Source organism: Hippopotamus amphibius, chromosome 2, assembly GCF_030028045.1.
Source record: "Hippopotamus amphibius kiboko isolate mHipAmp2 chromosome 2, mHipAmp2.hap2, whole genome shotgun sequence".
Taxonomy (NCBI): domain Eukaryota; kingdom Metazoa; phylum Chordata; class Mammalia; order Artiodactyla; family Hippopotamidae; genus Hippopotamus; species Hippopotamus amphibius.
Genome location: NC_080187.1, coordinates 200623591 through 200636466, shown reverse-complemented (window position 1 = coordinate 200636466; position 12876 = coordinate 200623591). Strand labels below are relative to the sequence as shown.

The window sequence follows — 12876 nt, the reverse complement described above, 5'->3', positions numbered from 1 at the left end:
TTCCTTGATAATTGCATAAACTAATGAATCTCCAAGGAGAACATGGCACAATTTCCAGTCTTATCTGGAATTTATGATTATATTATTTTATGTGTTCTAAAGTTTTGTTTGTTCCACGTTTTTCACTCTGGGCCATTCTGAGTCCATGCTGATCTCAGCTCTCATGGTGGAATTGGCATTATGACTGTAGAGAATCGAAAAATGTTTACTTTTATAAGAATTAAGGGGAAAAAAACAAAAAACAAAAAAGGAAAAAGAGAAAAAAAAAGAATTAAGGGGCCTTCCTAATCTCCTTAATCAATGTTCTTTCTCATTTAAAGTTCTTGGCTGGTAAGAAAAGAAGTTATCCCTAGTCTGTTATCCACAATCTGTTATAATTTATTGAGTGTTTATTATGTATTTGACAATTTAAGTACATTATCTTTAATCTTTATAACAATTTTAAGAGAGAGAAATTATTCTGTTTTACAGGTGAGAAAAGAGGCTGTGCAGAATTAACGTGCTCTAAGACTAGTGAGTACAAAGGAGGCTAATAGGCCTGATTTTGAAGATTTCTGCAGGGTTTGAAACAGATGTCTTAAAAAGTCAAGAGTCAGAATCTGAACACAGACCTGATCTAGATTTATCTGTCCCTTTCCAGATATATTTGTGAGCACAGTCTCTGGAGTCAGATTGCTTGGCTTCAAATCTCAGCTCCAACAAATTAATAAGTACGTACTTCATAGGATAATATAAAGTGAGGAGACAGACCCTGTAAAAAGGGCATGAAATGAGGAAAGAACAAGGCTGCAGTTCCCCAAGCAGCCTAGAAGGATGCAGGATGATACCCACAGAAAATCACAGGAGTGGGGGACAGGGGGAGATAGATTAAGGATTTTGGTTTCTTCTGTCTACATAACTTTTATGCTAAAGGGGAAACCTGATTCAATAACTCAAGTTAGTTATCTTACTTATTTAGGACAGGCAAGCAATAACTTACCACATAATATAGGTATTTTAAAAAACATTCCTCCAAGAAGATAGTCAAGTTTGTTTAAAGTGCCAATGATCATGTAATATGCCAAGAACGTCAAGATGAATAAAACATGATCCTTGTCTTAAAAGGCTCATAGTCTAGCTTAAGTGTTATAAACGAGAAGTTGTCAAAACATTATTGTGAAATGATTAATTCTGCCTAGAAGGCTGGGAAGTCTAAGAAAGCTTTCACAGGGACTTCCCTGGTAGTCCAGTGGGTAGGACTCTAGGCTCCCAATGCAGGAGACCTGGGTTCGATCGCTGATGAGGGAACCTGTTTGCATGTAGTAGATAAGTAGATAGATCCTGCTTGCGTGCTGCACCTAAGAGTTCGAATGCTGCAACTAAAGAGCCCACATGCCACAACTAAATGATCCTTCATGCTACAACTAAAGATCCTGTGTGCCACAACTAAGACCTGGCACAGCCTAAATAAGTAAATAAATAAATGTATTTATTTAATATTAAAATAAACAAATATTTAAGGAGAAAAAAAAGAGATTTCACAGAGAAATGCCAGACATTGGCTGACAAAAACTTTGTTGGGCAAAATAACTGCTGGACAAAAAACTTTATACTAGGATTGGCATGGCATAAAGAGAAAATATTCCCTAATCAGTTCCTCCTAAATTAGTCCTCCAAGAGAATAGAAGTATCAGAATTAACAAATCTACCAGTGAGATCAGGTATTATATAATTTGGAGTTAACTGTTTCTTTGCTCACTGTCTCTTGAGGGAAACTCACTGTCTTTATCAAGAGTTGGTCCAAGTATGTTAAGAGTTAATCCTAGGTTAATTGTGAATTAATGCCAATTTCCTACTTCCCCACTCATCTTAAATTTGTAAGAAGTAACTTAATGAGATGAATATACATAGCAGAAAGACGGTTTGGTCTAAATATCAAAGTTTATTGAAATAAAATATAATCTATAATAAAAAATACTAAGGGTGTTACCACTGGTTACAGATTTAAGTATATTAACAAAAATCCAACATTTTAATCCAAGAATGATGCTATCTGGTACAATAACAAATATGAAATTAAATGTTGAATAATACTGAATAATTCTTTCAGAAATATTTTATATTTTCCCATCTGTGTTCAATATACCTTTTTTAGGACTATCCTCCAAAAGTGAAACTTTTGAAACTTAAGACTTAGGTTTTAAAATCAAATAGTTTTATCACAATTAGCATATAAAGCAATAACTTTCATTCACAGAAATTCAGTTCAACCCATCTAAGATGGGTAGATGCTTTTAGATGTCTTTATTCAAAAAATGTATTTCAATGCTCTTTTCTATCAATCTGTAGGGTTGCTATTATTCTACAACTGGAATTAAAGCTGGTCATAGAGCAAAACATGAATTATTTCAAAAGAAGAAAGGGCATTATGACAGTAAAGGAAAGGAGGAGAAAAAAAAATAGGCACTCATACACAATCTATATATTTAAACTCTTTGAGAACTCTATTTCAATTGGCCAGTCTTGGCCTGACACAGTGATCTATCATAGCAACCTCCTGACCCAAATAGCTGGACAATAAGATGGAAGATGAAAATTTGTTTTTTCTTGTATTTCAAGATCACTTTTTCTACAGTCATTATACCATTTCACTTGCTACTCCCCGAAATATGTGTCACAATCCAGTTATTCTGCACAACTCAAGGAAAAAAAAGACTCACATGCACTAACTTTAGGTAATGACTTTCAGAGTACCTCTGAAGATTCACAAGTGAAGATTATCCCTTTTGCTGATTGTTGGGTAGCAATCACACATCAATCTCCGATCATATTGTCCTACTTGTGATACGTGGCTCTGTGAAAACAACAGTTGTCATTTTATTGAGAAGATAGCATTTTAATGAAAACCACTGGAAGCTTTTCAAATCCTCATCTTTAAAAATCTGTAAAGCTTTAGGATATCCTATATACCCTGGAAGAAAATTACTTCATACAACCACAATGTAAAAAACAACAAAAACTGACAAAATTGAAGACATACAGGACAGATTAAGTGCCAATCTTAGTCTTAAAACACATTTCATTAGTTAGAACTGCTCTGCAAGGTATTTCAGTTATAATGCTCGTTTGGACAGGTCAATGATTTGGAAATTTAAATGGGTATTTGTTTCCTGAATTCCTATTAAAGCTGTGACTACTAGAGCCAAACAAGCCAGGATCACATTCGGAATTTTGCTTTGTCCAACCCTATAATCTAGGAGGTATCCTTGCCTCTCAAAGGTAGGATATTACAGTGAGGATAGATATAAAGTTTTTTAAATTAATGGTGACAAAATATTAAGTGATTTGAAGGAATTCTGAGAATTAATATCAGATGAAGTAGAGACATTATAGAATACTACAACTTTTTGTTCTTTAAATCTACTGTGGTTTAAAGCTTAGGTTTTATGTTTCTGCCATGGTATTTCAACACCGTATCTGGGATAGTACCATGCCATAAAAAATATCTATTATAAGCAGACAAGTCTAAATCTTGTCCTTTCTCAGCTCAACAGGATAAAGAGGCAATAGTTGAAGACTTTTACCATGTTTTTTTGAGTTGAATTTTTTTGAAATCAGAAAAATGAAATCAGAAACTTGAATCCTTCATGTGAAAATATATATGCTTATCACTATTTATTAAACTCTAATTTCTAAAGGCAGAAACAATGGGATTAAGTAAGAGACATGCATGAGTTAAAATTTAGATAGATCTTCAAAATAAACTTATCAGAGTCCTGCAATTTGTCCCTTAGACTGCATTATCTCTATATTGCAGTATATTTTGTTCAAGAAGACTTCAATTATCATTTTAGTTTTATAGTGTCATTTGAGAAGAGTAACCATAATTTTTCATGTTTTTCCAAGAGCTTTAGAAGTGTTGGACATCAGTAAAAAAGGACACACAATTATAGAGGACCTAAGAACTCTGGTTCTTGTTAGTTTACTATTTTCCGTCACTTTCTAAAAGAAATTTAACTGTATATTATCAAATAATATTTTACACTTAAAAAAAAACAGATATAAATAGCCCTAAAAAGGACAGTACTTAAGAGATCTAAATGAATTCCACCCATGCAAAAAAGTTTACATATATGTATTAGTAATCTGATCCCACAGTACTTTGTTCCATGGAGGAAGAGACAAAGAGAATCTAAATATTTAGATATATGAAAGATATTAAAAAAAATACTTTTAACGCTTTTATACTCCCAAAATACTCTTGGTTTTGATCCTATATCCCACAGAACATAAAAGCAACTGTAAAATACTACACTTGGGGAAGAGGGAATTCCCTGGCAGTGCAGTGGTTAGGACTCTGAGCTTCCACTGCAGAGGGCACAGGTTCGATCCCTGGTCAGGGAACTAAGATCCCACATGCTGTGCAGTGTGACAAACAAACAAACAAAAAACATTTGGGGAAGAGATGATGCCATCCTCAAAGACAAGATAATTCTACAAACTATGACAGTATTAAAAAAAACAAAACTGGCTTTAGAAATACTGTCATTGGGAAAAAAAAATCTACACATTCAAGAACAAAAGATGTGTAATAATTATGATTATTTTAATAACACCCTGTGCTTATACTATGCCCTTTTTCCAAGGTGTAAAGCACTAAAAATGAGCTTCCTTTAGCTATTTAGAGTAAATTGAGGCACAGTAAATTTGCCGAAGGCAAGATAAGAGCCAGGTTTTTAGACAGAATGATTCGGAATTTCACATTTCCTATTCCTTAAAATACAAATTATATACCATCTTTAATGCCTCCATCTTATTTTATCAAACATTAGTAAATTTATTATTACAGTTTAAGTTGTATGCCCAAATATTTTCTGATAGCTTTCCATCATGTTTTACAATAACTTCATTGAATAGGAAAGTTAAGTGAAATCAATTTGCTTTAAAAAAAATTTTTTTTAAATAAATGAGATTGTTTTAGGACAGTTCTAGAAATTCTTGTCATGATTTTTCTCCAGCAGAATTTTACAAACATATGCTTTATATGCCAACATTAATATGATAATTCTTTCCTTAAATATATATTTGACTTCTAGTCCTCTTTCCTCTCAAGATCTTCTGTCTCCTAGTGAACTGGATTGGTGACTCACTGAAAACAAAATGTTAAGGTTTTGTGAAAGTACAAAATGGTCAATGTTGGGTTCAGTCAACTAATCTCTGATAGTAACTTGCTTAATTAAGCTAAAATCAAGAAGTATGAGGAAAAATTCAAAACATAATATGGGATAAGTAGTCAAGTACTAGAAATTTGAGACAAAAAAAAAATATATTCCAAAGCCTAATCCTAAACTTAGCTCTATGTCTCATTCAGCTACTAACTTGACACCTTGAAAAAGGAAATAAGTTACTTTACCTATGCACACTGAACCAGCATATTAGAGGAAGCAGCCAATGCCAATTTTAGCTGCCTCAAACAGCTTGGTGTGTGTATTCTTAGAATGATGATTCTTAAATTTGAGGGAAAGTTCCCAGATTCCTTTGAGAATCAGTTAGAAGTCATGGATCCTTACTTCAGAAACACACACACACACACACACACACACATAATGTATTTTTAAGTGCTGATAATGTATTGTTTTTTTTTCTTGGCGCACAGGCTTAGTTGCTCTGTGGCATGTGGGATCCTCCTGGAGCAGGGATCAAACCCATGCCCCCTGCATTGGCAAGCGGATTCTTAACCACTGTGCCACCTAGGAAGTCCCTGATAATGTATTGTAAATCACAGCATTGTCGATTCAACAGGATTGACATGAAGAAAATTTCCATACTGTTAATAAAGACTGGTCACTAACCTGAGGAATAGTCTTTGAAAGTATGAGAAAGTTCAATGACCATATCCATTCATTCATCTGCCTCTTTTGCTAGCTCTAATGGTGACTGGTTGTTGCAAATGTGCCTCTAATCTAGCCTATAAATCTTAAAAACAAAAATGTTTAAGTCCTAATTTCTGCTAGCAGTGTACACGTAACAATTTTCAAGCATTACAAAATACTGTGAAGGAAAGACTTTAATATACCTCTATCAGATTCGAATGTACCCAAACCAACAATGAAATGACTATGTAATTTGTTGACTTGAGCAAAATAAAGATATAATAGCTCTAAATTCTTTATAACATTCAAGGATGGAAAACCAGTATCTCTGAGTTTTGTTTTTTTTTAATAGAATTGAACATTTAATTTTTCCCCCACAGTATTCAAAGTAAACGTTTTATCATTATTACTCTTGGTATATCAAACTGAATTCCAGGAATGTAAGAAAACCTGACTGGGAAATATTACATAGAAAAAGGCTGAAATAACAAACACATTATATTTCTTAGTTATTTCTTATAAGTATATACTGACATTTACTTATCTGACAGCAGCACTGCTGGTTTTGAGTGAATTTTTTTTTCTTCTATGGGAATGCAGAATGGCAGTGTTATCTTTGGAAAAAATTAAGACAGTAACAACTCACAGAAGAATAACGTCTACACATATTTTTCAAGGGCAATAAATAGTTGAGTATATAATTATGGAAAAATATGCCTCAAATATGTTTTTTTTTAATTTCTCAGGATTTATTGTTTTACTTCTTAATAAAATATAACGCACTGTCACTACTATCTGTTCTAGGTAAAACAAAACCTGAGGTTTGAGTTTCCTCCTTTAACCAACAGAGTGATATCAAGAATAAATTTGGCCTAAAAATCAACTTGTTTGAGCCAATAGAGAATTCTGTAGTACATTTGACTACTTTAGCAATATATGCATATTCTGGGTTATTCTGAGTATCAAGATACTCACCAAATATTTTGTATGAGTATGTATTTGTTTTATACCCCAAACAGGGGGTTCTCTGATGACTCATCATGCTAGCATACGAAATTTGAAGGAATAACAAATGGTATAACATAAACAGACATACAATACAAAAGGACATAAAATATACAGCTTGACCCTGGATATTTCCCTTAGAATAATTTCTTCCATAAATAAGACTTTATTTTTTTACATATAGATTTATCCTATAACTGGTCCTGGATCATGGAGAATGTTAAGGACATAGCTTAAGAGATCAAGACCACATTTTTTTTGTAGTCTTTTGTCATCCCAGACCACAAAAAGCACTCTCCAAGTGGATGCTCAGGTTAGATTAAGATGCTCTTGGACAAACAGATTTACTGAGGCTTAGAATGTAAATCACATAACTACTTGCAGCAGCAACAGTCTTTTCAAAAATGACGAAAACAAACTTTTAAATATAAAGCATATAAAAAGGACTATTAAGGATAGTTTTCCAAACTATAGAAATACAGGAAAATATGTGTTGCCTCATAATAATAAAGTTCAATAAATATTCTTTCTGAATCCTAGAAACACTATAAGATGTTAGAGGTTTATTTAGTTCTCATAAGTTAGAAAAATCTGTTTGCTCCTACATAAATTACTCCAAATTCTTATCTATCCTCAAATAGGTTTTTATTAATGCTTTTCTACTAGACTCAGAGATTATCTCTAACAGACTTTCAGAAATGTGCTTTTTTGTTGGTTTTAATAAGTATACTTAATTTTCTAGAAAATAAACATGATTTAAATTTTAAGGTTCAAGGCAATTCTAGAAAAAGGTAGACACTGAACTATCTCCTTTTCTACATCCCCATATTTACAAGGCCTAGCATCCACTGTGGTTTCCTCTTTACACTCACTTGTCACACTGTCAATAAATAGTAACTGTGGTCCAAGTAACCTATATTAAAATTCAAAATTCCTCAAAATTTTACAATACTACAAAGTTATTAAGATTTGATTTTGACGAGTATTAGTGTTATATAATTTTTCATTACTGGAAAAGAAATACAAATTTTATTTTTTTCTATCTAAATTAAATCCAAGCTCCATTATCAATTCTCAAGATGTATCTAAAATGTACATTCCTAAAGAAAGGTAAAGCTGTTTAAGGGCTGAACTAGTCCAATATACAATGGAGGATTATTTATTCTTGTTTTTTTTTTTTTTGGGTTTTTTTTCTTTTCGGGTTTTTTTTCTTTTCAAATCTATATTAAACCCTGGTTTCTCATGGATTAGATCATAATTTAACATTGTAAAAGTTAATTTCAGAAACTATTGTGCTAATATTTAGATTTGAGGAAGGAATCAGACAAAATCAATTACCTCTATTCATTGTTAGAACAGAAGATGAAATAGCTTACTAACTGATATGAATTATGAATGTCACTATGACACAAAATTTGCTGTGATTTGCTTATTTGGCTACAAGTGCATTACTTTTCATGAACGACAACACACAGCATTTCCAACTTGTAACATGAAACTCCGGCTCATAAAGAGTGTACTGTGTGACTTGAAAAAGTCTGATTGTAACTAAGTAACAACCTTTCCCCTGAAAAACAGGAACAAAATCCATTGGGAAATCAGGCACAGACGGTATTTATCGGTTTTTCTTCTTTTCCTCCTATGGTCTTGTATCTGAAGACACAGAGATGGTTCCAACAGAATCCACACTTGTTACAAAATGACACAGCTATTTTTTTCCTTTTCTTTTTCTTTATCTTTTTCTCGAGGCTCCTTTCGTTTCCGTTCACTATTCCCAGATTGTCTGCCACTTGATGGAGAGGCTTCTGCTGACTGGCTTTGCTTTAAGAAAAATAAACCGGAACAAATTACCACAATTTTTCCAAGATGCTTAAGCATAGTTATCTAGAAAGAAAAACTGCAAGAATGAAAGGAATCATTAATGGAAAAAGGGTACTGGTGTATAGACTTGTTATGTTATATGGTATATGAATAATTGCTTCTATCATTCAGAATAATTAATGTACCCATTATTCTAAGTAAATAGAACTTCAAACAATAAATAACATAAAGCATTATATTGCCTGAAGACTCAAATTCAAGATAACTTATGTTAAAGCTTAGGAAATGTTAAAGAAAGTGACACCTTTTGGCAAACTACAATAGTTCTCCAAGATCTCACTACATACTTTTTTTTAAAAGGAGGGAAAAAAGCCCTGAGTGTGAAATGCATATTCTGTGAAATGAGAGAACTTTTTTAGTGAAAAGCTAAAAATAACATGGCAGGTTTTAAATTTCAAGCTTGTAGTAGCCAATATTTGAGTTAGAAATAGAAATGTTATACCTATTTTAATAGAGACCTCTATATTTAAAGTTTCATCAGACCTTAAAGGGCATCATGCTTTCTTGTATACCCAAATCAAAGGAGTAGTTCTAGCATGTTACAGTTAAACATAAAAGAAGGGGAATATTTTTTTCATTTAATGAAATGAGATTTAACAAATAAAAACCCCTTGGTCACATTTTTAGCACTTAAAACATTTAACTGGGAAAAGTGGAAAGGTGCTAACCTTTGCTGAATACTTAGCACTTGGATTAAGTGCTAACATTATTTGTTCTTAACCACAAAACTAAGAGTTAAGTATTATCTTCTATTTCACAGATAGGGAAAATAAGGCTAGGAGAGGTAGAGGACTTTGTCCGTGTTGCACCTAGTAACAAGAGGCAGAAGCAGAAAATGCAAATCCACGTTTATCTGGCTCCAAAGTCTACATTCTTTCCAGTAGTACCTAATACTGCCTTCTAATTGATAGGGAAGATTTGTTCAAATTGGTTTATATTCTTTGAAACTATCAAAAACAATAAATTTGGAAAATCTTGCCATCAGAATCTGAGAAAAAATAAATTTAAATTAGAAATATATTAAGATAATCACAAACTTAGAACAATATCATAAAATCCCATGGATGCTAAAATGCTAACAGAGTCAACATTTAACTTAAAGTTTTTATCTCAGCACAAATTTCTTTATTGCTAAATTGTGATCATTATATTTAAGAATCAGAACACTAGTTTTTACCGGGGCCTCTGTAGAAGCAGAAGCAGCAGCAGCTGCTGCTTGTTCCTGTTCCTGATAATATTGAGAAGCTCGTCTATCCTCTTCTTCTTGGAGTTTCTTTGCTAGTTCCAAATCACTGATTCCTTCAGGTATTTGTTCCCAATTGATATCCTGGCTCTGCTGTTCTTGTTGTAGAGATAATGCCATAAGATAGTCCTAAGAAATTAAATGATAACCATCTTTAGCTATGAAATTTTACCCAAGAACTAATACATGTAAGTGTAGAGGTTATATCTACAAACGTATGAGGATGGTTTTTAAAAAACATACCAGAGGTTAAATACAAAAACAGAAGTTTTCTATTTATTTCTGTTTGGGAGTTACAACCTTATTTCAGTGATGCTGCCATTCTTATACATATTTTAAAAATTCATTTGAAATTCTTTCTAGAAGCAGTATATAAAGCATTCAAGAAAGTTTAAAAAAATGTCTGGGGACTTCCTAGTTGGCACAGTGGTTAAGAATCTGCCTGCCAATGCAGGAAACATGGTTCGATCCCTGCTCCAGGAAGATCCCATATGCCACGGAGCAACTAAGCCCGTGAGCCACAACTATTGAACCCATGTGCCACAACTACTGAAGCCCATGTGCCTAGAACCCGTACTCCGCAACAGGAGAAACCACCACAGCGAGGAGCCCGCATACCACAATGAAGAGTAGCCCCCGTTCGCTGCAACTAGAGAAAGCCCAAGTGCAGCAACGAAGACCCAACTCAGCCAATAAATAAATAAATAAATATATTTAAAAAAAAAGTCTGTAGAAAATTGACACAAAATAAGCATAAATAAGAAAGTTAAGATTACCATAATATCATTATATACAGCCAACTACTGTTAACAATTAATATATAATTCACCTTACTTTTTTTCCTTATTCACATACAAATCCAAACACATCTCCCACCCCTGAAACTATCATAATCTGTTCTCTTTTCCATTTAATATCATAAAAGTCTTCTGTTTAAAAAAAGTCATAAGAACCTCCCAAGATTATTTATTATTCTTCCAAAACATGATTTTTAAAGCCACCATAGCTGTCCATCATACAATCATATTCAGTTATTTAACTACACCTTTCCTCCTCCTCCCCACACACCCAGATTATTTCCTATGAGAGAAAGTGATGCATCTTTGGGCAAAAGTTATATTATCTAACTTACCATCCACTTTTATTAAGAATTAGTGCTGTCATAAGAGACTACTACAAGCAACTATATGCCAATAAAATGGACAACCTGGATGAAATGGACAGATTCTTAGCAAGGTATAACCTTCCAAGACTGAATCAGGAAGACATAGAAAATATGAACAGACCAATCACAAGTAATGAAATTGAAACTGTGATTAAAAATCTCCCAACAAACAAAAGTCCAGGACCAGATGGATTCACAGGTGAATTTTATCAAACGTTTAGAGAAGAGCTAACACCCATCCTTCTCAAGCTATTCTAAAACATTGCAGAGGAAGGAACACTCCCAAACTCATTTTATGAGGCCACCATCACCCTGATACCTAAACCAGACAAAGATACTACAAAAAAAGAAAACTACAGACCAATGTCACTGATGAATTTAGATGCAAAAATCCTCAACAAAATACAGGCCAACAGAATCCAACAATACATTAAAAGGATCATACACCATGATCAAGTGGGGTTTATCCCTGCAAGGATTCTTCAATATACACAAATCAATCAATGTGATACACCATATTAACAAACTGAAGGATAAAAACCACGTGATCATCTCAATAGAGGCAGAAAAAGCTTCTGACAAAATTCAACACCCATGTATGATAAAAACTCTCCAGAAGGTGGGCATAGAGGGAACCTACCTCAACATAATAAAGGCCATATATGACAAACCCACAGCAAACATCATTCTCAATGGTGAAAAACTGCAAGCATTCCCTCTAAGATCAGGAACAAGACAAGGATGTCCACCCTCACCACTACTATTCAACATAGTTTTGGAAGTCCTTGCCACAGCAATCAGAGAAGAAAAAGAAATCAAAGGAATCCAAATTGGAAAAGAAGAAGTAAAACTGTCACTGTTTGCAGATGACATGATACTATACATAGAAAATCCTAAAGAGGCCACCAGAAAACTACTTGAACTAATCAATGAATTTGGTAAAGTTGCAGGATACAAAATTAACACACAGAAATCTCTTGCATTTCTGTACACAAACAATGAAAGATCAGAAAGAGAAATTAAGGAAACAATCTCATTCACCATTGCAACAAAAAGAATAAAATACCTAGGAATAAACCTAACCAAGGAGGTAAAAGACCTGTACTCAGAAAACTATAAGACACTAATCAAAGAAATCAAAGATGACACAAACAGATGGAGGGACATAGCATGTTCTTGGATTGGAAGAATCAACATTGTGAAAATGACTATACTACCAAAAGCAATTTACAGATTCAATGCAATCCCGATCAAATTACCAATGGCATTTTCCACAGAACTAGAACAAGAAATTTTACGATTTGTATGGAAATGCAAAAGACCCCAAATAGCCAAAGCAATCTTGAGAAGGAAAGACGGAGTTGGTGGCATCAGGCTTCCTGACTTCAGGCTATACTATAAGGCTACAGTGATCAAGACAGTACGGTACTGGCACAAAAACAGAAATACAGATCAATGGAACAGGAAAGAAAGCCCAGAGATAAACTACGGTCAATTACTCTATGACAAAGGAGCCAAGGATATACAATGGACAAAAGGCAGTCTCATCAATAAGTGGTGCTGGGAAAACTGGTCAGCTACATGTAGAAGAGTGAAATCAGAACGCTCTTTAACACCATACACAAAACTAAACTCAAAATGGATTAAAGACCTAAATGTAAGGCCAGACACTATAAAACTCCTAGAGGAAAACACAGGAAGAACACTCTTCGACGCAAATAACAGCGAGA

At 33.6% G+C, this 12876-nt stretch overlaps 1 protein-coding gene across 7 annotated transcripts in view; it reads right to left on the bottom strand.

Moving 5' to 3' along the window:
• Positions 1–1913: 1913 nt before the first annotated feature.
• The window catches only part of MINDY2 (MINDY lysine 48 deubiquitinase 2), a 74632-nt gene continuing 63669 nt past the window's right edge, over positions 1914–12876 (bottom strand). The window contains exons 8-11 of one of the 7 annotated variants that reach the window (XR_009051399.1): positions 9916–10110; positions 8196–8678; positions 6387–6466; positions 1914–2833 (exon numbers count right to left, since the gene is read on the bottom strand). Coding sequence is in view for 1 of the 7 variants with exons in the window: in XM_057722549.1 (XP_057578532.1) it covers positions 8550–8678; positions 9916–10110 (324 nt within the window). In the remaining 6 variants the exon portion in view is untranslated. Of the gene's footprint in view, positions 8679–9915; positions 10111–12876 lie in introns of all 7 variants that reach the window. The other 6 variants (XR_009051400.1, XR_009051396.1, XR_009051397.1 and 3 more) reach the window with 6 other exon arrangements.